The sequence below is a fragment of the Plutella xylostella genome, chromosome Z (assembly GCF_932276165.1).
Source record: "Plutella xylostella chromosome Z, ilPluXylo3.1, whole genome shotgun sequence".
Lineage (NCBI taxonomy): Eukaryota > Metazoa > Arthropoda > Insecta > Lepidoptera > Plutellidae > Plutella > Plutella xylostella.
This window is the reverse complement of record NC_064012.1, coordinates 1135848-1162858: the sequence shown is the minus strand read 5'-3', so window position 1 is coordinate 1162858 and position 27011 is coordinate 1135848. Positions and strand designations below refer to the sequence as shown.

Here is a 27011-nt window from a genome sequence, read left to right as displayed (position 1 = left end):
ACCTTATCCCACACGTTCCTTTGTTTTCAAGTCTCATCCCACACTTTCCTTTGTTTTTCAGTTTGCTCATAATGTGTAGATGGTGTAGGGTGTAGAGGTACCTATTGTATTTCCTAATGGACATTGTTCATTTCAGTTTAATGTCACTAGCGTCTGAAGAGCTAGGAATGGAAGTACAAAAAATCTACTTCCATGGTTCTAGTTATATATCCAGGTAGAAAGTTCATACAGTCACAGACACAAAGTTCCACTAACATTATGGCACGTGAAACTTTTTCATTGCTGGTGACTCTGGCGAGTGTAGTTACTTAGGTGTATTAATTGTTTGTAACTAAGCATTTGCTATTGTTGAGATCAGGAACATCGTAAGTAACAATTTCAGCCAGACCACCTTATAAGAATAGTAGGAAAAATAAAAGACTGTCTCTACTTTGAATCAGAACTTTCGCTTCGCTCCTGCGCTCCGCGGTCCGTGATAGATTTTCGTTTTACGCAATTACCCGGTACCAAGGGGTCACTCTCTAAGACGAAAAATGAAATTTCGGAGCGCTGCTATGCCAGTCACGACTGTATTTCGTTGTATTAATCATGCCGATTGCATGACAGCTCTCGTTCGTTCGTTTTTCGTCAGCATAGAATAACCTTCCAGAGTACCAGATATCTATTGAGTTTTTTCTTCTCCGCAACTTTTTCGTTATTTGTCGCGGACACCTCAGTCTGTCGAAAGACTTGCGGACAAGATGGTTGTCTCTGCGGGGCTGAAGTGTTCCCTGGTCCTCATTGTGCTCGGCTCCATCATCAGCTGTGTCCACTCGGAGGAAGAGGTCTGTCTGAAGGACAGCTTGCAGAATGAGGTGTGCAAGGAAGCCAGCTTCTTCGGGAAAGGTATATTATTATTTTTTATGTAGACGTTATGTATTCTACCTACTATACTTACCTATTTATTTGCATAGTGTGTTGCAAAAAATAGCATGATAAATGATAAGCTAAACGAGGGTGACTAAAAGTATACTATACGAATATTGCAAAAGCGTAAGTATAGCAAAAGTTGTTTAGAATGATCGCCTGAGTCACCCCCTTTCAGCTTTCTATAATACTTACCTAACTAGGTACCTAAGTACTTAGTATCATTTTCAACATTTCAAAAGCCGTAGAGCAAAAGTTTTAAAATGATCATCTGAGTCACCCCGTTACTACTTATACCATACCATTTGCAACAAAATAACTAAGTACCTAGTTAGTAGGTAGGACCTAATAGACCAAGTTGCTCTTTAGTACTACTAGTAATTAGTAGGTTCGATACTCAGTACAAATAGGCTTCTTAGGCTGCCCCTAACCCCTAACCCCTAACCATTCACAATCTATATCTGCATGTTGGGCATTTACTATGACTCGATAGCCGCGTCATACATAGCTCGGCTATTGGCAACTAGGTACCCTATATCTTGCAATCATCATCATCATCACGGCCCATCAAGTCCCCACTTCTGGGGCACGGGTCTCCTTCCAAATCTTCCAATATCTTGCAAAAATATTGTTAATCAAAGATGCATAAAAATATTAAATATCTTTATTAACCAATTTAGGGTGAAACTTTATTAGTGAGATAACACTAAATGATTAAACACACCTTCGAAGCGCTCTGGGGCGTACTTGATGCAGAGGATCTCCCTCGCAGTGCAGCGCGGTAATGCTGCCAGCGTGATGCATAAAAATATATATTATTTACTTTCGAAACAAAAAAGTACTTAGTTGCAGTTGAAACTAAGTAGTAGGTACTACTTCTCGTCAGAAGAGTCGTCGTAAGTACCCACATTATGTTCTTGAGTTGAAAATTAACTTTCAAATCATTATTATTCTAAGTTTCTAAGATCGCTCGGCTCGTGCAATGGACACGATATAAAATTTTGATTGCCACCTCACAGAGTAAACGTAGCTGTCACTTTAGTTGTCAAATAAATGTCATCCATTAACTTACGTCACCCCGCCTTCCTTTCGCGGACGGAGAAAAATTAATAAATTCATTGTTTCTCACGCACTCTTCACCGGACGGTGTTAGTTTTGTGAATCTAAATTAATAAATTAATGTTGTATTTAATTTCGTTCAACTGAAACCAAGCGGCGACCGTTTGTTGTTGTTGTGGCCACAGTATTCTTTTGATTCTTGATAGTTTTAAGTTATAAAAATCATTTCAAATAAATACGATTGCTATAAGTTTTTTGTTTATACTTTGATCGTACTCAGAAATGCCCTAAAATTTTAAGACATTTATCCTGAATGCTCCGGTAAGATGAAGAAGTTTGTATTTTTCGTTCATTGTGTTGTTCTACTGCTGGCGTCATGTTTGGCTAAAAATTCGAGCGGTAAGTTTCGTTCCTATCAATTTAACATTTGTTGCCTACTTATCCACCTTATTTACATCCTATGTTTCTTTAACAACCCTAAGACGACCAACTAACCCATAATTTAGTACTACTTGAACAATATACCTACCTATAGAGAACATACTACTACATACATCCAGTAAGTATAGTATATTAATGGGTGGGTCCCCTATCGTTTGAAGTCAAGTCCCTGTTTTATAAAATATCAATTCAAAATGATTTAATCACTTGAATGTTCAGGTTTGTGGTCTTATGATATTGTCTTTTCAGGAAAACACACCTATTCTATCTAGCCCAAATCACATTTTTTTTCTTACTTTAACAAAATAAACATTGTTACAGAAAAAGTTGTGGTCCTGACTGTGGCAACTGACGACAATCATGGCCTGCAGAGATTCCTCCGATCAGCAAAGGTGTACAACATTGATGTGGAGGTGCTCGGGATGGGCCGCAAATGGACCGGCGGCAACATGGACTTCCCCGGCGGCGGCATGAAGGTGAACTTGCTGAAGGAGAAGCTCACCACGCTGGACATGAAGGAGGACACCATTGTGCTGTTCACTGACAGGTTTGTGGTCTTATGACATTGTTTTCTCAGTAGGTGCTTTCATGAACCCTGTGTGATGTATACCTTTTCCTCATATTATGTCAGGTACACCCTGGGCATTTAGTAGCTAAATCTAATATGACTGGGATTTTTTCACCACAGTGATCAATTCTACAAGAAGAAGAAGGGTGGTGTAATTCATTCAATATCAAGCAGCTTCTAGAAAAATATTATAAGGTGTACCATGAAACTTTATTTCTCTTTCTATTTCTAGTCCTTTGACATATATTGTCACAATATTAGTAACTGTCCATCCACATCCAGCATGACCAGACTTCTAAAATGAGTGACAAACTAAAGTTCCTAATTCTGTCACAGCTACGATGTGATGTACCTCTCGGAGCTGCCCGAGATCGTGAAGCGGTTCAAGTCGTTCCCGGAGACCCGGGTTCTGTTCTCGGCCGAGCAGTACTGCTGGCCGGACGCCACGCTCGCCGCCAAGTACCCCAAGACCGACGCCAACAACCCCTATCTGAACTCCGGAATGTTCATTGGTATGTATTTTGACAGTTTAATATTTTTAATCATGTAGGTACTAAAATTATACAATGTTGATGAACTTAAGCTATGGCAAGTAGATATATTATTATGATGACATGTCATAACATAACAACAGGAAAGAATGAAGCTATTTTGTAACATCATAATTAAAAGGTGACCATAGAAAGAGTACACTTCTTCTTATTGTGATGAGGTTAACACTAGAGCTAGACCAGGGTACGACTGCTGACTTCAGGGACGCTGTTAGGAGCGGGTATTCGGGTTTCGTTAGCCATATTAGTGGTAATGTGCACACCACTTTGATGATTTGGCAAAAAATCTGATAAGCTGAATGACCAATGAATCACATGTTTTAAATACAGTTAATGGCCACTGAAACAAGATAGTGCGATGGCAATAATTTCAGTAGCAGTTTCATTTAACAGTTTAATAAATTATAGCTACAGTTTATTGAACCTAATATTTCTGTGATGAGGTTATTGATCTCTAGAGCGTCGTTTGAAACTACATGAGTGTCAGAGTTCATATCAATCTCTGCTGTGCCCATTTCAATTCAATCACGAAACATGACCAGTATGCGTACGATAATAAATAATAATAGAAAAGAGTAGGTATTGACTCTGCATGTACTACTGTTTTGTACACCAAATACAAAAAGACGTTGTTCCTAATTATGAAACTTGTTTAGTATATCGGGTTCAATGACCTGGCTTCAAGAAAGTTTGATGCATCCAATTCCATGCTGTACTTTGGCACAAAGGCTAAATAAAACTTTTATGTTTCCTCAGTACTGTCGAAATTAACTACTACTACATACTTATAATAGTTCAGCCATAGGTTCTTTAATAAATAATAAAGCTCTGCAATCAGTTACTATCCTCTTAGTTCCGTATAGTATTGCATTTTGTTTAGCTCTCAATATGCCTGAAATATTTCAGTGACTGCAGTTATTGTATAGCTGACACTAAATAGTGTGGGAATCGGGTTTTACTACTGAGTCTTTGGACCGTATTACTAAATGAGCCTATGTTTCCATGGTATCTTATCCATAACTGATAGCCTTACCTAGCCCAGTAACCTTACATCAGCATTGTTGTTTCAAATTCAACTAAACTAGCAACAGATTAAAATTTGGTGACTCATTTTTATTTATACCAAGACAAGCTTTTTCCGCGAGCTTCGCTTCGCATTTATAGGGTTTCCTGTGGGAATTATAGGATAAAAATAGCCTTTATGTCTTCAGAACTCATGAAAACCAACGGTCGTTTTTATTTTTTGCTTTTGTGCACAAATCACACAGAAATCTTTCCTCTTTATAATATTAAGTTGCTACTTCATAACTTAGCCTCTTGCGTTCAGAAGTAGCGATATCGTGCGAACACGATGATTTTCTATGGTGTCTGATTTCACGGTTAACTATAAACTCTATAAACTTATGATAAAATATTTTTGTTTAACAAACGAGTAAACAACGTTTTTTTTACTGCGATACTATTGGTCCCAGCAATGGCCCATCTCAATCTTTCAACACCGAAAATTGTGCGAGAGGCATACTCCAGTACTCATTTGTTAAAACAACAGACTATAATACTCACGATCGCTGACGCTACCCCCCCACCCCAGGTTACCTCTCGGAGTTGCTGGAGATAGTTCAGCTGAAGGCTGTGGAGGACTCGGACGACGACCAGCTGTTCTACACCGGCGTGTACCTGGACCCTGCCACCAGGGACTCCTTCAAGATCAACCTCGACCACGACGCACAGATCTTCCAGAATCTCAACGGCGTTTTGTGTAAGTGATTTTTGTTATGATGATTTTTGTGAGCAGTCTGCAGCATTAAAATAGATGTTGTTGGATGGATTTTTCGTTATTTGAATGCATTTTAGTTACCTACCAGACTTCCGTTCCGGCAACATAATTTTCGAGTTAAATTTATAAAGGCAGATTTAGATTTTTACATAGAATACATGGAGAAAATTACGATATTCTGTCGTACGTTTCCTGATGAGGTGTCCTATAAATTGAAGATGTCTCATCATGTCTCCTTTTGCCTTCTTTTGAAAGGCTGACTATGTGAAATACTAGCATGACATACCTTACTCAGACATTGCAGCAAAAAGAGCCAACAACATCCATATCTTGCCTCTGTCGCATTTAAAGTACATGTTATTATAGTGTGATCATTTAGTGGCGACCCTAATACAATGCGTCTATTCATATTAATGGGAAGCTACATACGTCGGCGTATCCACACTGTTCAATCTGGCAGGAAGCAGCCTCATGTAATCAGACTCTTGATTCGGTATTCTATCTCTGTTTCACTTAGGCATGCATCTCGCTTAATTGGAAATTCGTATGTTGACTTGTTTTTAAACTGATAAAAGATACGAGTAATGTATACTTATGCGGTTTGATGTGTGAATCTGTATTTTGTTTGTAGCAATAGCACCTTTGCATCTAAATGAATGATTCTAATATTATGTTGAAGCTTTGAAGGGTTTCGTTTTTCTAGTACATTAGAGATGAAGATGATAAACATTCATTTATTTCAATCTTACACATTTATAGGTAATCCTTCTTGGACGGTCCTCTTGATTTCTTAACACTTAATTGGGCAAAATTAATATGGATCCCACATCGTAGTTAAGTACGACAAGTGTTGAAAAAAAAGTGGCAATTCTCTCTGAAGGGTTAATCCATAAATACTCCGTTCCTCGTCATTCACTAACCCGCCACTCCCCTACAGCGGACATCCAGCTCAACACCAACACGACAGAAGAATGGCCGTTCATCAACAACACAGTGACCAAGCAGCGCCCCCTGGTGGTACACGGCAATGGGCCGGCCAAGCTCACGCTCAACCAGCTCGGCAACTATCTCGCTCACTCCTGGTCCCCAACCAACGGGTGCGAGCTGTGCAAAGAGAAGAAACTGGAGATTAAGGTCAGTAGAGAGGGTTGTGTTTTAGCGTCGAGGTTTTAGCTTACTGGACTCGTGATCTTAGGGCACATAAACTCCATACGATGTCGCTAGTGGTACCTAATGTTGTATGAGAGAAGTCCAGAAGACAGTCCCCTTATCCAGGGGATTATTGGATGTTATTAATAATAATGTGGTTTGCCACATTGACGGTCGGTCTATAACCATTCCTCGATTTGGATTTTAGAAAGCAAAGGAATGCCTTTTCACAGGGTAAAAATTGCTGTGAGCCAGTCCAAGCATCCATTTTGATTTCGACATTATTTCTGTATTCCTCCATAGGTTTGAATGTCAATGGGATAAGCTCAATACTTGTCCATTGTCAAAACATGCTACTCATTACACTATTAGAACAACTCACTTCTTCACACTCAAAACCTCCGTCTATCCTCACAGGAAGAGGACCTCCCAACAGTGCTCCTCTCCGTATTCATCGAGCAGCCAACGCCCTTCCTCGAGGAGTTCCTTCAGCAACTTCTGGACCTCAGCTACCCTCAGGAGAAGCTCCATCTGTTCCTGAGGAACAACGAGCCGTACCATGAGGAACTGGTGGACAAGTTCTTCAAAGAACATTCGGACAAGTACATATCGGCCAAGAGAGTGAAGCCGAGCGACTTCCTGAACGAAGCTGAGGCGAGGAAGCTGGCCACGTGAGTGACTTTGAGTTATTATAGTTATGTGATTATGGCTTTGTTTGTTAATTGACTAGAATGTTGTTTTAATTTAATATCAATAGAGATTCCTCCCAAGGAATGTAGAATATATCAAAGATTTGATAACCAATTCATTGTGTCTTAAACAATATTCGTAAATTGACCATTATTTCATTTTCTTTATTGTTTAGGTACTATTATAATTGAGACACATGATTGGTTCACCGTATGGCTTCTACGAAATATGTTAAACACAAAGTACAGAAGCATATAACTAGTATACTTGCTAGCTCCACTGTTCCATTTATGACTCGATGTTATGTGCATTGTTATTTATAAACAGTGATCTAATAATTGAGTACATCGCACAAATTGTGATGACATGGTCACACAAGAAACATGATATTGAAATGGATTTCGGGCACGAAATCAAAGTTTTAAGAAAGAGTTTGTATTTTTACGAGACATAGAAACCTTTATTTCGCGTCTCATTTTAACATATTATATTAATTTGAACATACATTGAAGCAATGCGACTGATTGTTTTCGCTGTAGGATGCCTGTGCGAACTTCATCATGTTTGAAAATATTGAAGAAAACATTAGGACAAGAAACTAAAACACTTCTTAAGTTAGTCTAAATAATGATACTAGGTACATACATTAGTAAATGAAAATGTGTTTGTAAACTATAGCGTTTCCAAATAGCTCAGTTTGCATACAAGACTTTTTTGACCAAATAAACGTTAATTATTTATTAGTATATATATGATATAGTTACCTACTGGTAAATTAATGATACATTATTACGAAGCGCAGCTAAGCATTCTTCCAGGCGACTGTTTGTAATGTTGTAGTTTGATGCTTTGCGTATTTCCTTAAGTTATAAAATTCAAAATTGCCGCGCCATCATTCTGTATGTATGCTAACGGACAATGAAAAAGTTCAAAGTTCACTAGAATATTTTCATTGCTCGCGGGTGTAATAAACATTAACTGACCATCTCCATATTTTACATCCACCCATGTTATCCCGCAGGGAGCGATGCCTGAACACAGCCTGCGAGTACATATTCTCGATCGACAGCGTCGCTCGCGTGGACAAGAACACCCTTCGCTACCTGGTGACGTCAGGGTATGACGTCATAGCGCCCAAGATCATGCGGCCAGGGCTGGCCTGGTCCAACTTCTGGGGAGCGGTTAACTCGGCTGGATTCTATGCGAGGTCGACAGACTACATGGACATCGCGTATAATGTTATCAAGTGAGTGGCTTTTGAGTTTTATTCTTTTCATTCCAGAGGGTTTTTCTGGAGGATAACATCAGAAAGCAATCATCCGTCAAAGAAATGAAGTTACAGACCATTTGTGTCGATAAATCTATAAATTAGTATGAGTTTGTGTATTGCAGAGGACGTCACATTACGCCAAGATAAACATTTCCGTCCACGATCAATGAAAATACTTATGTTCAGCACATTCCCAATGTTAACTAAACCATTGAACTAGAGTCTCCCTTACAGAATAGTTTTATCTAATCACTGCTACTAGTAATAATAAAATACAATACTGAATGCTGAGCGCGATAATTATCGAGTCCGACAATTTGACCGGCAGAGATAGCATCCAATTCATGAGTTATATCACACCATATTGCTTGTTTAAGCACCTTAAGCAGGGTTTACACCATTACAGGGTTTTCAAAATAACATAAGTTTTAAAATCCAAGTCCCGCAACTCTATCCTTCAACCGTGGTCTGAACTACTTTGTAAAGTGTATGCCACCGCAAATTCTGTTTCGTTATTAGACTTGTAGTCATAATAATCATAATAACTCTTTGAGACATTCAGTTACATCAGTGTTTTTCAACCTTTTTCATGACGCGACCCCCCTGGTATAAAAAAATATTTCGCGACCCCCTTGACCCTTTCGGTTTTTTATCATGAATATGTGTATGTTACAGTATTCCCAATATTCATTCCATACGACGTATTGATGGTCTCCATGATTAGGATTCAAAGTAGTACATACTTATCGGATTTAAAAACACATTATTTTAGAATTACACACTTAGAAAACGTGTGGCCATGTACATAGGTACGTACAACTAATGCCATTGCGACCCGGAATTTCTTTTTCGAAATTAGCTTTTTCTATCTGACTTTTTTGAGCATTTCAATATCTTGAATAAAAGTTTTCAATGGTGAAATGAAAGTAAAAAGACAAACTACCTGGCTTTACAAAAAAAAAAAATTGTGGTCGTCGTCTTTGAACCAGGCAGGAAGGCCTACCCACGATACGTTTGCCTATTCGTGGTCTCCACTCGAGAACTCGTCTACCCCAACGGTTATCGGTTCTTCGGCAGATATGACCAGCCCACTGCCACTTCAGCTTGCATATTTTGACAGCTATGCCAGTAATCTTAGTCCTCTGACTGACGGAAAACCTCATTTCCGATACGATTTATCAGAGAAACCCCAAGCATAGCTCTCTCCATAGCACGCTGAGCGACTTTAAATCGGTGGACCAGTCCTACCGTCAGTGTCCACGTCTCTGCACCATACGTCATCACTGGCAGGACGCACTGGTTGAAATCTTTAGTCTTCAGGCTCTGAGGGATGGCCAAGGAGAATATGTGCTGACGAAGTTTTCCGAATAAAGCCCAACCCAGTTGGATGCGCCTTGCAGCCTCCTTGTCGAAGTTGCTTCTGCCTAGCCGAATTTCCCTTTTGTCTCCCCGAGGTAGACATATCTTGCACAAATTCGATTGTTGCCTCACCAACGATCATCGGCTCCAGTTCGATGTGAGCATTGTACCTATATGACTTTCGTCTTGTCCAAATTTATACCCCGAAGCCTACACGTTGGGAAGCAGCATTTAGGCCACGTCCATCATCCAGCTGAGTTCCGGCAGAGATTCTGCCATAATAACGATATCGTCCGCGAAGCAGAGAGGTGTGTCATGTACTCGCCATTTATACATATGCTAAGTCCGGCGGCATCGTACAGACTCCTCAACTCCTCGATATAGCGCCATTCGATTTGAAATCACTGCAACGTTACCAAAATTTCCCATGTCTCGATGGAGTTGAAGGCGTTTTCATAGTCCACAAAGGCTAGACACAGAGGCTGATTATACTCTTGGGTATTCTGTGTAATCTGCCTTACCGTGTGGATGTGGTCTATTGTACTAAAACAGATCCATGAGATAATTTAATTAATAAAAAACAAGCTCAGCCTTCGCATTTAAGATTTTTTAAATTTTTAAAGTATGAGTACTAATTGTCTTTATTGTTTGTACTAAAGTTCCCAGTTTTCTCGCCCCTTGGCGACCCCCCTACAGAAGCTTCGCGACCCCCCAGGGGGTCGCGACCCACAGGTTGAAAAACACTGAGTTACATCATCCAAACAGACATTTATATACATACTTGTATGTCATGCTCACGACTGTAAATTTCTGAATGGATGCTCAGACAGAGAATCTAGATGTGCTGGTTTCCTCACTAAAAGCTTTGTACAGATATCGCAAATAGCTTTGTACAGCTTTATGTTTTCTTCATTTAATGCAAAAACTTTATACTTACCTATAATGTATATCTATACCTTAAATCAATATCTATAGGTACTCGAATAAAAACGCCATTTACCTATTGGTCAAGTTTTACTACTATTTAATGTCATTACAAAATGGAAATAAAAATGTGTCCTTTACAAGGCGCGTACAATAGCGGGGATGCGATTAAACACTGTATAAAAGATATTTTGTTTGCCTATATTTATTCACAATGTGTCACATCGCTTAGGATGTGATACAAATAATTACTTATTAGTGATTAAACGAGTAGAGCTTATATTTTCAGTTTGAACGAGAAAGTTATTAGTATAGTAAAGTTTTACAGTCAGCGATAGCTGAATCTACAGTACATAATAGCTCTCCCCGTTTTAATAAAGCCAATCTGCCCCCGTACCACCATCTATTTGCAACTCAAACGTTCAACACTAATAAGCAGTTTTACGTAAACTACTTATCGCTTTAAAAGACGTTGGTACGGCGGCTATAGCAGGAGTGTCACTCTCTTAATCGGCGAACGTACGAACGAGAATTGACAAGCAATAAGCGTGCCGATTACTTGTTCATTCGTTCGTCTATTCAGAGATTCACCCCCTGAGATTACATAAAGCTCTACCGCGCAAACTCTCTACTCCGAAAGGCGTTTAGTCGAAGGCGATGGAGAAGTCGGTCTTGAAGGAGCGCCGGTCGATGGAGTACATGTTGTCGGCGGTGCACTCGTACACGCCGGCGTCCATCTGGGTCGCCGGGTCGATTTCGATCTTAGACTTCACGCGGTCTTCATCGATTGGCCATTCGTGGATCTGCATGAGAGAAGATAGACTCGTTAATAGGATAGGTTTGTTCATCGGATAGATCATAGATACCTACTGGTTAGCGGCTGATCACCGGGAAGCCTCGACACAACAGTCAGAGCTTTTTAAACAGCTACCTAAAGTTGATCATGTTACTATCCGCTTCGATATAACAGTCAGAGTTTTTGCCATAATGACTGTGCATTACACCATCCGATGGCTCAGATAAACATCTGTTGAAACGGTGAATAAAACTTATGAGTGATATCAAAGTATGTCGGTTCACAAACTCTTCGTTTATAATAAGCTACATAGTACTAATAATATAATAGTAAGCTGCATAAATTCCTGAATTCGCACAACTATTTTTTAAGATAATGACTATGACCCCAAGTCCTAAAACAACAAATGTTTAATCAGGTCCGACGCACGAGACCAGTTATTAAATTTTAGGTAACCATGTCCCGGACGGCATCAATACATGTGAAAGATAAAAATAATAATTGGGTAACCTAGCCAGTTAAATATTTTATTATTATTAACGTGCGTCTTCCTAGAATTACGTAATTGTATCTGTGTTCCGACAGGCATGTTCAGTTATATGATACTGTCGCTTCTGCATTAGTAATCAGTTACATGGGATGCCGGGAGTCATGGGAGCGCATTCCTTTTATAACAATCAAGGCAATGACGACATTGTATTATTGAAAATCTATTTTAATTCTAAGAATTATGCATTTACTAAAAATCATCAAGAAACAGCGTTATAAGAAATTCTGCATTCTAGTCCAGAATCTCAACACGAATTTAAATTGTGTCTGTTTGTTGGTAAAACATCTGAATAAGTCGTAGCTAAACTTCGCAGCTATCAACAAATCACCCGCGGTACTCTTCAATCTATTGATACTAATGGCTGTAATAAAACAATAGCGTTTGTATAGCAAATTGTACCGTGTCAACTTCATAGTGTGGGGTCACGCCGACTTCACGGATACGCGACCTCCAATGACACGTGATTAACAACGGCCCGATTACACTGAGCTTTGGCTTCATCGATTTTTTATTTTGAATTTATTAAAATATAACTCTCTCCGATTATAAAATAGTAAAAAAAAATATTGCGGCAAACGGCGCTTACGGCGCTTAAACTGATTATAAATGAATATAAAAATATTTCAAATTCGCATGAGACAACAAATACTGTAAAAAATATTCAGTAACCTGGCAATAGAGACAGGATAATAAAAGAAACAAGATGATATTGTCAAAGAATCGTGTGGGAGAAACATAGTATTCGCATAGCCGTAGTAGACCCAGTAGGGGCTGACCGGGTCAAATAAATTGTCTTGTTGACAATCACAGTGGCGCTGCTACTCACATGTAGATAGTGATGGGCGAATATCTCCGTCCCGTCTTTGAACCAGGTGATGTGCGGTCGTGGGGATCCCTTGGCGATGCAGAGGAACGCTATCTTGTGACCCAACACGTACTCAAGGTCGAAGTGCGAGGCTAGCAGTATTTTCGCGCCCTGAAATGAAAAGGGTTGTTCAGATTTGGCCAAAAAGTAACTGGATAAGTACTGGACCATGAACTAAACCTTGGCAAATGACAGTAGCTGCCTATAACTACTTTAGGCTGGCGAGCTTTCTCGCGGATGTCCTAGTGTGTGAGTGAATTTTGAATATGTACAAATTTGAGATTGGCGAATAATGAGCAGCCAGCTGCTTTGTCACATTTTAATTGTATCATAAATATTCCTCACGGCTGAATATAAAGTCTATCCCAAGTAGCGCCACAGCACAATATGTCCTCAATCTTTCTCATCCAGCCACTACCGGCTGCCGGTCATCGGCCGGCCGAACCGGAAAAACGTACTGTGGATTATAATTTTCCAGTGATAAAAAATAATTATCCAACGTGTACATTTTAGAAATTCGTGATTAGTTAGTTTTCACAGTGCGACCCGGATGCGGGGTCGTTAAAGCGCTGTATAAGCTAAGAATAACTTTACTGCCTGAAAGAGTCAACGGCCTAGTTTACGCCTTATTGTTTACACTGCGTGGTTTATCTCTAGGAAGTGAATGAATAAACTTATCGGAGAGCAATAAGGAATAATAAGAAAGCTCGCCTTTTATTTTGCCTTATTTATGAGTTGATTTAAGCACGTTCAAGTGGTTTAGTTGGACTTGCAACCAATAGCTGGCTTATTATGTTAAATATTTGATATTTCCCGTAAGTTAATGTTTTGGCAACCATGGATTGGTTTCTTATTATTCCTTATTGCCTCCCGATACGATTATTCAGTTCACTTCCTGTAGATCAATCACGCAGTGCCAATGGGTTCCGCTCATCTGGCATAATCTTTATTGACCAAAACTCATTTCGCATAACTCGTATGGTCTAAACTTTTTTGGCCGAACCATCACTTTGCCAAGACTTATGTGGCATAAGGCTCGTTTCGTCTAAAACTCTTTAGGCACAATCTTTAAACACCTAAGTTTCGTTTGCTCAAATTTATGTTCGTCTATACCTATGTATAATCTTGTTTCTCCTAATGTTATCTTAATAAATAATATATTAAGTATGTAGTAAATGAACAAATTGTGGTATTTTTCTCCTACATCCCGAAAATCACGATATTGTATGATCAAAAAATCGAAAGTTAACGACCAGTTATTACAAACCCCATGAGATCGAAACCTAAAAATAGGTGCGACGACGAGCAAAGCGAGGAGGAGCGTGTTAGGTGCACATGTTCATCAAAACCAAAGCGGAGCGCAGCGAAGCGGAGCGGAGCGTTTTCCAAACAGCGGAAACAATACAAGGCACCAGTTAGCGCTATGTAGGGAGACGCTCCGTCAAAGTTAAAGCCAAACGAATATTATTACTTTGTATAAACATATGCCATAGCATTATTAGGCTATTCAAGATTTGGCCATACCATTATTAGGCTAAACAATGTTATGCGAAATAACTTTTTACTAAACGAGATTTATGCCATACGATTTTCGGCGTAACGAGACTTTGACCAAACGTTACTATGCAATACGAGATTAGGCAAAAAAAACTTATGCCAAAAAAGGTAGAACCAGTGCCAATAATAAGGAGACAACTGGGCCGCTGACTCTTTCAGGATCAGGAGTCAATTCTATATTCAATACTTACATCATTGTTGTTGTAATATTGATCGGACTCAGGGTCCCTGTATTTTCCTGTGATCGGCAACCCAATTTGCACCTGTAAGAGAAAAAATATTGGTACAGGTAGTTTCTGTCCATCTAAAAATAATGAAATCTGAAATGGATCCTACCTAATCAGCCCGTGTTTAATCGATGTATAATTACACATATATCATACAACACAGAAGTCACCCTGTTACCTACAATAGGTACACAGAACATAAGTAAAAATGTGATTGGAATGGAAATTGGCCGAGATGGTGTCAAGGGTTACCTCGAGGAACACAGAAAGGATCAACCTACCAGCCAGAGGTAATGTCAACCAACCAACAATATATTACAGCGCAAAAGCTGTCTTGTTAATTCTCTTTATAATTAAAGTCTCTGGAGACTACAGTCGGTAGCGGCAGAAATGTTGCAGGTCGCATCATCAATAAGTCAAAGTTCAACCTCAACAGAAGTCAAGACAGGCGTCCCATGCTCTAAGTCCATGAAAGCTCCACTGACCTTAGACTTTGTCCTGCTCCTAGTGCGACCACGCCTGGCGGCGCCCAGCTCGACCAGCGCCAGGCACACCAGCAAGAAACCCAGGGTCTTCGGAAGCACCATAACGGCCAATCCCAATTTCGAAAATTCAAATTCGGAACGCGTGCTATTTGCGCGCGGTTTGGCACGTTGTGAGGTCCTGTGTTGGCCTCATGAGGATCTCAATTGAGTAATGGCAGTGCAGGAGGGCTATACGTCTCCCCTTCGCGGCATCTACCTCTCGTCATATCCTATTGCGTTTTGTGAACCCCCCCGATCTCTATTAGTGCAAATTGCTTATTTCGTGCGCTGATTAGATCTGTAGGTGTGAATATTGGTGGCGTATTTGTAGAGTATGAGTTATTGAATATGGTAGATCTATTGTTAGCTTTGTCAACTACCTTAAAATGTTTGAGAAGAAAAGCATAGGTACTATGTTCACACCAAGTTATTTCTTATACTCTGTTTGTGTTCGTTTCTGCAGACGATCTAATGAGATCCTCAGGAATTAGTATGTGCATTTGATGCGTTTACCAGAAAAACGCATGTTTGTGCAGCAAATTTTTAAGAAAATCTGACAGTCGGGTTGCCCACTTACCCGACAACCGTCTTAGCACAGCTTGCTTGTGTTGGGGTCCACCAACCCGCACTAGTCCAGCGTGGTGGACGTGATAGGTCGTGATGATGATACTTACTGGTATAATACGGATTGAAATTCTATATGAAGCTATCCCTTTGAGGATAAACACCGTACATTGTTTCCGGGTTTTGCTATGGGCTAACTATTGCTCTATTTAGTGTGCAGAATGAACCTCTGTAGGTATATAAAATGTACAATAAGTAGGTATAACAAAGTGGCCATTTCACAGTCTTCACCAATTACTAGTTTCATTAGATCATATTCTGTAGTTTTTTCATCTAATATATAACATACGAGTACAGCATAAAACTACAATCTCCTATTGTTGCTACACATTTTTTTATTCATTTCACTAAAGGTCATCAGAAGTCTCATTTTTTATCACTTGGATACTGTTATGTTGAACTGCCGGTTTGTAATCTCAATATTGAACTTAGGTACATTGTATTCATTTAACAAGTAGCAAAAGTAGGTAGGATTTGATACACGTAACTTAAAAAAATTCTCTGTCTTTTTCTGTTATGTATAATCGGCTTATTTCTTTCAGCCAATATTTGAGTGAATGGATCCCCTCACTATTATCGTCTCACTAGCTGCTATTGACAGTATGTCGTTGTTTTGGTCAAGTTACGTGATTCTAACTATACCTACTTGTTATAAATAAATAAATAGCACCTGCAACATTGTAGTGCACTGGTGGACTATTATGGAAATTGTATCAAGGGGGGAACAGTTTTCCTGGACCTCAAGTGGTAAACACTTGACTCTAATATGGTAACTGCTTTCAAATGATCTGTTGACTCTTCTAGAAGTATCCATAGTACAAGGTCATCTAGTTTCACTACAAATTTATACCATAGTTATTAAGAGCCAATCCACCGCTGGCCATACGCCATACTCTTAAGGAGCACAGCAACACTGTATCTTTATACGTACATCAGGAGCCCAGATATTTCGTGGCATATGCTCTATGCAGTCATTCCTCGGACCTAGTATTCCTTAACACCTTATAAGGCAGAAAATTCTGTACATTTCATTGTATTTCGACCTAAACACCATAGCTTTGATTAATAATATCAGAACAAGATGGTGTGTCACACACAAAAACAAGTAAAACCGTTTTAATTTCGACCTGTATCAATGAGTCACAAATATTCTAACCGATCTAATTCGAAATAAGAGCTCACTACCGTAGAAGTGGGGTGTTATTTATCGAGATGTTTCTTAAGAACTGACACTCCTTCTTCTTCGTACAACTAAGCTATATGGCACAAAATATGATGGCATATTTCGGTACAGTCAGCTGCATAAAAAGCTGTACACTTTTGTACGTTGTTAATCTGAAACCGCCTATCCATTCATTGAAACATTGACGGCTCGTCAGTTTGACAAGGTGCAGAAGTGTATAGCTACTTACGCAGCTGACTGTACACCTACTAATAACGTCCTAAGCAATGACGACTAAAACCCCGTGTCCACTTGACGACCGAATGGCGTAGTGGTTAGTGACCCTGACTACTGAGCCGAAGGTCCCGGGTTCGATTCCCAGCTGGGGCAGATATTTGTTTAAACACAGATATTTGTACTCGGGTCTTGGGTGTTGATATTTATATTTAGTATCTATCTATCTATTTGTGTAGATATATCAGCTGTCCGACACCCATAACACAGGTTCTGCCTAGCTTGGGGTCGGATGGCCGTGTGTGAGATGTCCCCACATATTTATTTATTTATTTTATTTAATTACTTCCAGGGGCATATGGAACGTGCCGTTCATCACCAACGTGTACCTGGTGAAGAGCTCGGTCCTGCGCAAGTATTCCGGCAAAGTGACCTACAGCCGGCCTGAGGTGGACCCCGACATGGCCTTCTGCCAGAGCTTGAGGGAGGCTGTGAGTATACCTGCTTTAATTTTGATACATTTTTTTTTTAAGTTCTTTATTTACATATAAGCAGTACAACTTAAAACCTAGTGTACATATTTATCCTAGGATCAAGTATCATAATGGTAAATGTTTTTAAGCACCAAGGATTTTTAAAACTTTTAGAATCACTATAAAAATATATAAAAAACCTAACTTACGTTATGAGAATCGGTGTACATTCAATGCATTAGGTTGGTACACTATGATTTTAATAATATAATTTTTATACTGGGCTGTTGCATAAATGGGTTTCGTCGAAAGAAGGAGATCTATGACGTAGATTTAGTCACACAAATAACTTGGGTTAACTATCACGACGACCTAAATAATTACAGGTCACAGCGGTAGAAACGATCGCTAAAATATTGAAATGCTACTAATGCATCGAATTACGGTATTACAACGAACTCTTCGTGTGCCAATATTTCTTTAGTATGATGCGTTGAGCGCAAAATTGGTGTAACCCAATGTGTTTTGAATAAAGCCGCGTACAGACCGGGCCAACGAACTCCGAAGGAACGCCCAACGATGGATATTTATCATACATAATACAGGGCAGATTGCAGCAACGAAGGTCAACGAAACCAGTTCGTTGGCGTTCGTAGGCCCGGTCTGTACGCGGCTTAACAGGAATTTCTGTCGTAGCTGTACCGTATCACAGTGTTGCACTCAATGCCTTAAACAACTATCACTCTCCGTCATTTCTTCTCGGCAACCGAGCCAAGTCGATAAAATAATGTTAAATGTGAATCTGATGGTTCTGATCATTTCCCCAGGGAATCTTCATGCACGTGAGCAACGAGTTCCAATTCGGGCACCTGGTGAACCCCGAGTCCTATGACGTCACGAAGACGCACCCCGACATGTACCAGGTCATAGACAATAAGGAGGAGTGGGAGGCGCGGTACTTGCACCCCGACTATGCGATGAATTTTGAGGACAACCGGACGCATTTGCAGGTTGGTTGGGTTTTGTTTAACGTGAGTTTTGAGGAGAATCGGATTATTTTCTTGGCGTAAGGCCAGGTTCCCTACCACCACCGACACATTAGGTTTCAAGAATCCAGCTTCATGGCTTATCAAACAGCTGTCAGTTGCATTTTGAATAAGGGGTTATTATTATATTTATGTTTAAATGTGAATAATAATCATCACCCACTACGGCTGTACTCAGCCTCACCCAGAGGTCATCGCTCCAGCGGCCTAGAGGGCGTCCCACGCTACATCTTCCCTCAGTTTCCACATGACTAACTTGCGAGTATTCTTGCAGCCTTGCCCCGACGTTTACTGGTTCCCGCTGATGTCGCAGCGCTTCTGCGTGGAATGGATCGCCATCATGGAGGCCTACGGCAAGTGGAGCGCAGGGGACAACAAGGTGAGATGAACAACATTACATGTCTGTGTAGATTTTCCTCCAGGAGTGCAAAAATAATAAATTGAGTAGTGAGTAGTTAAAAGATGAAGAAAAAACAACAACCAAACTCTCACAATATATTGATCTCTCAAAAAGACACGGACATAAAGTCTGTGGAGTGATAATAAAATCTAAAAAAAAAGAACATTACATAACATTATGGGTTCGTATGGGACTATAGTACAGCTTCCGGACCGGATTGGTTATACGGCGATTGCGGTAAATAGAACGAATGAATTGGGTAGTACTTAGTAAGTATACCGATGATAAAACAACGATATTAAAGTCACAATTTCGGACAAGAAATGAACACCATAAAGTTTCCTAAAATTTCGACATTTCATAAAGGAAACGTATGTACAGTGGCCTGCATAGAAACCTGACCCCGTCAGTAACAATGTAACTCTCAATGCTCAATAATTTATTGCATCCGTAAGTTTTACAGGTGATGAACGTCTATAATTTTGGTAAGAGAAGAGGGTGTATCATAAAAAGTTGAACCCCCCGAAAAATGGGCATCACCGTTTTCGTTATATCTTTTGAAATATCGTAAGCCTGTAAGGTCAGGTTTCTGAGCTGAAAAAATATTTCTACAGGTTGTTGCAAAAAGGGTCTAATTTCGAAATTCTGATTTCAGTTTCGGGCTTAGATATAACATGCTGCACATGTAGCTTTCGCCATAGTATACCCTTTTTGCAACACCCTGTATATCTGACACCCAAAATGTGAAGTTAATCTACCCCCTCCTATTCCCCAGGACGACCGTCTCCCCGGCGGCTACGAGGCGGTGCCCACTCGGGACATCCACATGTCGCAAGTGGGGCTCGAGCGGCAGTGGCTGCACATTCTGAAGGAGTACGTGAGGCCGCTGCAGGAGATGGTGTTCATCGGGTATTATCACAATGTGAGTAATATTGTACATAGTTTCATCGGGTATTATCACAATGTGAGTCATTTTATACATTTTGTTCGTACTATCTACTACTCTATTGCTACTCTTCTACGAATGGTTGAATTTGATCAGTGTGGTAATACCGAAAAACTCTGAATAGACCGTGTGACCAACACTGATAGTGCTTAAAATATTACACTATAAAATGTACACATACTTACACATTTCGCACACTAAATACAAAATTCTTAACAAATAGAATCAGGTCATAACCCAGACATACTTCTTTCGCTCCCTCTAAATTCACAAGTACCTTCATACAAAAATCGAAATCGATAGACATTAGACATTCCCCCTGGAGTCAGAGCAAATAATCCACACATCTGATGTCACAACAAAAACAGTAGTTGTAATAGTTCTAACAAAGCCTCATGCCCCCTCTTCATGCCATGACAGAAACTAATGCTAACCGATTCTAATTCCCTCCACAGCCTCCGGTATCAGTGATGAACTTCGTGGTCCGCTACCGGCCCGACGAGCAGCCGTCGCTGCGCCCCCATCATGATGCGTCCACCTACACCATCAACCTGGCCCTCAACACGCCTCGTGAGTTCACGTGCTATATTTTACACTAGCTGTTCCCGCGCGCTTCGCTTCGCCTTTAAAAGTTTTCCCGTGGGAATTCCGGGATAAAAAGTAGCCTATGTTCTTTCCCAGGGTTTAGACCGTATGCATACCAAATTTCATTCAAATCCGTTCAGTAGTTTTGGCGTGAAAGAGTAACAGACAGACAGACACAGTTACATTCGCATTTATAATATTAGTTAGGATTATACATGCAATATAGTTCTAGGTGTGCAGTATAGATGGCGCTATTCTACAGCGGACGAGGCCCGAGACGCGGCCACGTTCACCATCAACCTGACTCTCAATCTTAATACGCCTTCTAGTAGTAGTATTAGTTGTGGAGCATAGATGGTGCTATTCTACACCGCACGATTCTAGAGGCTTGTTGTCCTAAAGTACATAGAAAAGTTATCACTGTTGTTAAGCGTCACTGAGGCGCTAAAAGAGAACGATATGAACGGTGATGCTACGTTTACTCATACATATTGGCGTATCATTTACCAAAAAATCCAACAACGAATTGGTTGCTTAGCCTAAGCTTGCTTGATCTGATTGTTTCACAGAGACTACGAATCGTAATGTATATTTTTTTAATCATTGAGGGATTGCCTCTTCATTCTTTTCACCTGCGACAGATACGAGTATAATGTGAAGTGTAAAAATGTTGCATAGCTTAACTAAATTATTTACTTAAGTAACTATGTATTATGTCTAGTGTCCCGAATTTATCATCATAAAGTCGAGTCACTAACATGGGTAGGTAGATATAGCAGGTAATGTAGATATTTAAGGTTTATGTTTAAGAGAGCTCTCTCCGCCAACAAACTATGTGTCTATAGTTTGGCGGATTTATATTGTGTAATATGTATGTATTTTAAATGAATAAATATGAATAAAACTATCACTATCACAACAATCTACTCCACTCCAACTCAAGCTAACTCCCATTCTTCCAGACGTGGACTACGAGGGAGGCGGCTGCAAGTTCCTCCGCTACGACTGTTCCGTCCGGGACACTCGCCAGGGCTGGCTGCTCATGCACCCCGGCCGGGTCACTCACTACCATGAAGGGCTGCAGGTCACCAACGGAACCCGCTATATCATGATCTCCTTCGTCGACCCGTAGAACCCTAATGACGGGGCTGTGAGGTCTGAGCGGGCGTGGGATTTGAGGTTGTAAGTGGCGCCACTGGTGACTGGGGGTGTCTTTTAGGTGATTGGTGAAGGGAGGGTTTTAGGGATACGTACGATAGCCATTTTATAGCACAACCATCGGTGAATAGGTTATACCGACCGCATCGCTATGTTTACAAAATCGTAACTGATCCAACCACTGACAAGTCACACTTCTCCAGTCACCACTTAACTATTTGCCTCCCTTACAAAAATGAGTAACTAAATCGATGATCGCTCAGACCTTACGGTAAGACATCTGGGACTCGAGCCGTGGTGGTGTTGGAGCTAACTCGTAGTGATGCGATAGATGCGAGCGGCAGGCACGCCGCCCGCGCTCCTGTCGTGTCATTGCAGTTATTCAAGACATCTCCATGGCAGCGACGGGCAATTTGTAAGTGCAGTTTATGGTTTAATATGTTTTTGTTTGCAGTAACTATAGTTGGTTGAAATATTAGAAAAATCCAGTAAAATAAGAACAGAAACTTCTTAAATATTGATTTCATCTATGTGTTTGATAAAATATATTCGTAAAAAACTTTTTAAATTGTCATTAATGATAAGTTACAAACTGCCTGTCGATGTCCCAGTCCAGTTAGTTGGATCTATATAATTTGACGGGTCGTTATGTGGCTCCAACTAACTAACAAATACATAAACGACTGCTCTACTGTGAAATTGCCAATTATTAGCTATAGGAACAAACATAGTATATATTATATTTAATGATAAGGGCCATAGCTCAAGGTTTTTTTCTGTAGAACGAAAAGAAATGTTACGACATTATTACTTACTGAGTTACTTTCAGAAAAACACACTAACTACAACGGTTCTGAGGAAAAATGTTACTTAGGCTATGGCGCATGTGGCCACACTCGATTTGATTATCTAAAGCCTTTCGATGATGACGATGATGATGATGATGAAGGTATATGAAAATGGAATCGTGTGCGGCCTCCTCTATTATAATTATGACATTATAATAAACAATGTATAACATCCGTGTCTATAATAATAAGCGTATTTATAATGTTTATTAACGCATTTATTTACTAATATTTTTATTCAAAAATAGTTCTATATCAATTGTATTTTTATGAGCATTTATATTTTTAGATTTATAATTATTTTATTACATAATTTTATAAATGACAAAGGTATTGTTATACGCCCAGTTTTGATTTATTATGATCATAATATTTAGGTAGTAAGTAATACATGTTAGACTATATTATGTTAAGCGTTTTGAGATTGTGAGTCTCTATATAATATTACGTGTTGTAAAACAACTTGAATTTCAGTAATTAAGACATGTGACTTGATATTTTTCAACTCCTACTTGTATTTTCCTCAGTACTGGATAGTTTATTTCCAATAAAGCTTCTTCCTATATTTTTTTGAACTTAAATTTGCTATATAATTATCTCCATATCTTAAAATCTCCAGAATAACTCGAATATCCTTGACTATAAGACTTTGTTTGTATAAAACTTTTAAACTCAATTTTATCTATCTAGTATAACTGTTAGATTTAAATACTTGGTGTGACATTACAATACATAATCTTTTCAATACTTCCTAAAACAGTTTTTTAACAAATAATTATAGAGGGAAATGATTGGAAAACAATTTTTTACCGTAACTTGGTGAACAAGTTAGTAAAGAGGTATCTGAACATATCGAAGTCAATAACTATCGGTTTCCCACCATTTCCCAATCTCAATTTCTAGCCAGGATTATTGTGTAAAAAAAATAAAAAAACAGTGGATTACCAAAGATTTTTGTATAACATTTAAGATAACAGTGTCTATATCTGGAAAATAAACTCATTATAAATAGATATATAGTTATTTGTTTACTTTACCGATCGATTTCTCACCGCGCAAGGAGGGCCGCGCAAGAAGTTGCCCAGCTGTAGCTGTTACTCGCGGGACCAAAAATATATTCGTATGACATTCGAAACAAGAATTATACATTTTAATCACATAGCACTGTAAAGTAGTAGACTAGCAGTATCAAATTCAATACAAATTGAATCCGAAAATCGTTTTAAAAACAATTATACGCGATAGGGAGCCATGTTCCACAGAAAGTACTTACCTAATTACCAAAAAGTCTGAGCACACACTACCTACTATTGTTCCTCGGGGATAATGTACCACTATTACACCATTACTACGTTGAACGAATTTGGTGTATTTGTGCAGCCCATGAAAGAAGGAGGGCGGGTAGACCAGTACAGGAGCTGAAGAAGGTCCGTGGAGGCGGAAATTAAGAGACAGCATGGCGACTGCGAGTTTCTATACCGTTCGAGTAGAGTAAGTTTGTATGGCGTGGGAGAGTCGCCACCTAGCGGTATACGCGCTGCACTAGCTCCGCGCAATACAAAATTGCGTCCATTTTCACTTCTCGATCGGTTTAGAAAAACCTACACTTGGTCCTCCAAAAAAAACCTTTTGAGTTGGAGTCTCGCATTGAGGGTTCCGTACAAAGATAAACTCTCAAAAACAAAGTTAACGTTGCAGTTGAAATTATATTTTGCCATACATCGATATGCGTCCTGCAAATTTAAATGTAAGGAAAATTAAACCGTCTGATTCCGCCTTCAGCTCCACATGGTAGTAACAGGACTATAGGTAAGTAAGTATCGGGGCAGCACTAGTTTTTAACTAAGCTTTTCCGAATTTCATGAATTCAACTATTCTATTCTCTGTGGGGGTGTAGATACTTGCACCTGGCTCTCTCGAATGGAACCTTTGTGCATATCCCCAAGGTCTAAACTGCCTTCCTAAGCTTGGACCATTTCCCACCACGCTGGTCCACTGCGTGAACTGTGTGAACTGAATTCAACTAATGTATGGGTTGGTTTTGTGTCAAGCCGTCACTACTAATTTGATTTTTTTACTATTAATTTGTTTAGGAGTTTAGGACATACAATATCGAACCTACCCGGAGTAGGTACAATGACTTTCCTCCGGGTATATTATAGCAGATTAATTTTATGACATCCAATACAAATAATTAACATTAATTATGCACATAGGAAATGCATATTAAATTATGCCAAAGCATAAAATACCAATATGTAAAATTATGCGTGTATGTCATTAGTTATGAGTCATGAATTCGGTGGATTTACAATTGTTCATTATTTTCCGTCCCACCAAACAGGTTCGTATAAGCCCAATGCATTTAATTATTCACAAGTCTCCAGGGATAGCCGGCCGGTTTAGACCAGCTATTAGGATTTGGCTGTATTTAGGGAACAGAAAATCAGAATTCATGACTGTATAAGATTATAATAGCTTATTATTGTGTTTTAAACTCCTATTACGGTTCCATAGTGAAAATCAACCAAGTACCTAGAAATACAAATTCAGTTCGATACAACAAAATAAGAATACGAATAATATGACGTACCTATCTAGATAGATGATGTACCTATCTAGTATATCCAATTATCAGGGTAATTGAATCATTTAGGTAGCTATATTGGATGAAAACCTAGTGCCTACTAAGATTATATTGACTGAATACGAAGGAACTTAACACGGCTACATTTCGTCTTTGGAATTAGAAGTGCAAACATTGTATAAGTACCTACCGTTACTTTAAGACAAGCGAAATAAAAAAAGTTTTTTGCTTTTGTGTGTAGGTATAGATATAGGTGTAGAGTTGTAGACGACCAGATGGCGTAGTGGTTAGTGACCCTGACTACTGAGCCGAAGGTCCCGGGTTCGATTCCCGGCTGGGGCAGATATTTGTTTAAACACAGATATTTGTTCTCGGGTCTTGGATGTGCCCGTAAAATGGCAATAGGCCCGCCCCCTATTACATTGGGATATATATACATATATGTAGGTATGCACTTGACCGTATTAAGACAAAGAAGAGTGAGGAAGAGTGAGTCTCTCTCAGGTGATATAGATCAATATGTGATACGAGTCCTAAGTTAGGAACTGAATTGAGGCCAAATCGTATTTAACACTGTAATTTTTCAAACAATGTAAAATTGTATGGCTTTTGAATGTTAGGTACTTGTTTTGACCCTTTCGATCGGTACACTAAAAACAACACATTTTTTGTTGTTACTTTTGTTATTTTATCGTTTTTGTTTGCCGGATCATCCACGAGGTAATTCTTTCTCTAAAATGTTTATCTTATCTGTACACTTTGATATCAGACCTTGTCTTTCCCAGTATTTCACCCCGAGCGGGGCAACGGAACCATTACCAGTACTCAGTCTCCCCGTCACGGCCAACGACCGACTAGTGGAACCTTAGTTAAGCGCCAACAAAGCAGATCTTCTAATACCCACTCATCTTAAGTTGAAGCAAACGGCTTCGACAATCTTCGCAAATGAAATAACAGCTTGTGTTTCTAACTGCAGATTTGAGGGGTTTACTTATAAGTTTGATTCGGGTATGTGTCCGAGTGTCTGTGGTTACGTTGAGATAAAAATGCCCGACCGATGTTCGCTAGTTTAGTTAGTAATAAGATGATAATACCTACATGTGTTTCATCAAAATGACCCAAGCCGATTGAAAGTTTGAGTATATAGATTTAATAGGTAGGTAAATAAGGTTTCCGGTCCAAGATTTGCTATCCTTTTGAGTTTTTAAGTTACTCGATAGTCAAATCGAAGTAAATTTACTTAATCTCGTCTGAGTAGAAATGCTCAACTAGAGAAATAACATTTCGTGGTAGAGAATCTGTTTTAATAATATAGATTACCTACGAACTTGAAGTTATTTTATTAAAGAATCCCGAAAATGCTGATTGTAGACTGTATTTTTCGACAGCGTGGTCTTTATATTGGACTTACGAATGGCGTAGTGGTTAGTGGCCCTGACTGCTATGCCGAAGGTCCCGGGTTCGATGCCCGGCTGGGGCAGATATTTGTTTAAAGACAGATATTTGTACTCGGGTCTTGGGTGTTCATATTTATATTGAATATGTATCTATCTATGTATTTGTGTAGATATATCAGCTGTCCGATACCCATAACACAGGCTCTGCCTAGCTTGGGGTCGGCTGGCCGTGTGTGAGATGTCCCCACATATTATTATATTATTATTATTATATCCCATGTGAGAATGCGTTGTACCTACTACCAGAGATGTGTGAAGATGCGTTATTATTATTATTG

General features: G+C 39.4%; 2 protein-coding genes across 2 annotated transcripts; one reads left to right on the top strand and one right to left on the bottom strand.

Moving 5' to 3' along the window:
- Positions 1 to 1975: 1975 nt before the first annotated feature.
- On the top strand, positions 1976 to 23708 carry LOC105394559 (procollagen-lysine,2-oxoglutarate 5-dioxygenase). Its single transcript, XM_048632675.1, has 13 exons — positions 1976 to 2364; positions 2728 to 2953; positions 3311 to 3486; positions 5117 to 5284; positions 6240 to 6436; positions 6869 to 7122; positions 8163 to 8387; positions 17586 to 17724; positions 18534 to 18716; positions 19027 to 19131; positions 19928 to 20074; positions 20554 to 20668; positions 21646 to 23708. Exons 1-13 carry the CDS (start codon positions 2292 to 2294, stop codon positions 21813 to 21815), a joined length of 2178 nt encoding a protein of 725 aa, XP_048488632.1. The 5' UTR covers positions 1976 to 2291; the 3' UTR covers positions 21816 to 23708.
- On the bottom strand, positions 11147 to 15395 carry LOC105394557 (immunoglobulin domain-containing protein oig-4). The gene is made up of 4 exons (XM_011566463.3): positions 15175 to 15395; positions 14654 to 14725; positions 12867 to 13016; positions 11147 to 11497 (listed from the first exon to the last, which is right to left on the bottom strand). The coding sequence occupies exons 1-4, from the start codon at positions 15274 to 15276 to the stop codon at positions 11339 to 11341; spliced, it is 483 nt and encodes a 160-aa protein (XP_011564765.2). The 5' UTR covers positions 15277 to 15395; the 3' UTR covers positions 11147 to 11338.
- Positions 23709 to 27011: the final 3303 nt, after the last annotated feature.

Excerpts from the sequence above, each read along its gene's own strand:
- LOC105394559 (XM_048632675.1), top strand. The coding sequence starts at position 2,292 with ATGAAGAAGTTTGTATTTTTCGTTCATTGTGTTGTTCTACTGCTGGCG. Across the intron at positions 17,725-18,533 it reads GCCAGAGCTTGAGGGAGGCT|GGAATCTTCATGCACGTGAG; the intron begins GTGAGTATACCT and ends TCATTTCCCCAG. Across the intron at positions 20,075-20,553 it reads TCATCGGGTATTATCACAAT|CCTCCGGTATCAGTGATGAA; the intron begins GTGAGTAATATT and ends TTCCCTCCACAG.
- LOC105394557 (XM_011566463.3), bottom strand. The coding sequence starts at position 15,276 with ATGGTGCTTCCGAAGACCCTGGGTTTCTTGCTGGTGTGCCTGGCGCTG. Across the intron at positions 14,726-15,174 it reads GGAGCAGGACAAAGTCTAAG|GTGCAAATTGGGTTGCCGAT; the intron begins GTCAGTGGAGCT and ends TTTCTCTTACAG. Across the intron at positions 13,017-14,653 it reads AATATTACAACAACAATGAT|GGCGCGAAAATACTGCTAGC; the intron begins GTAAGTATTGAA and ends TTTTCATTTCAG.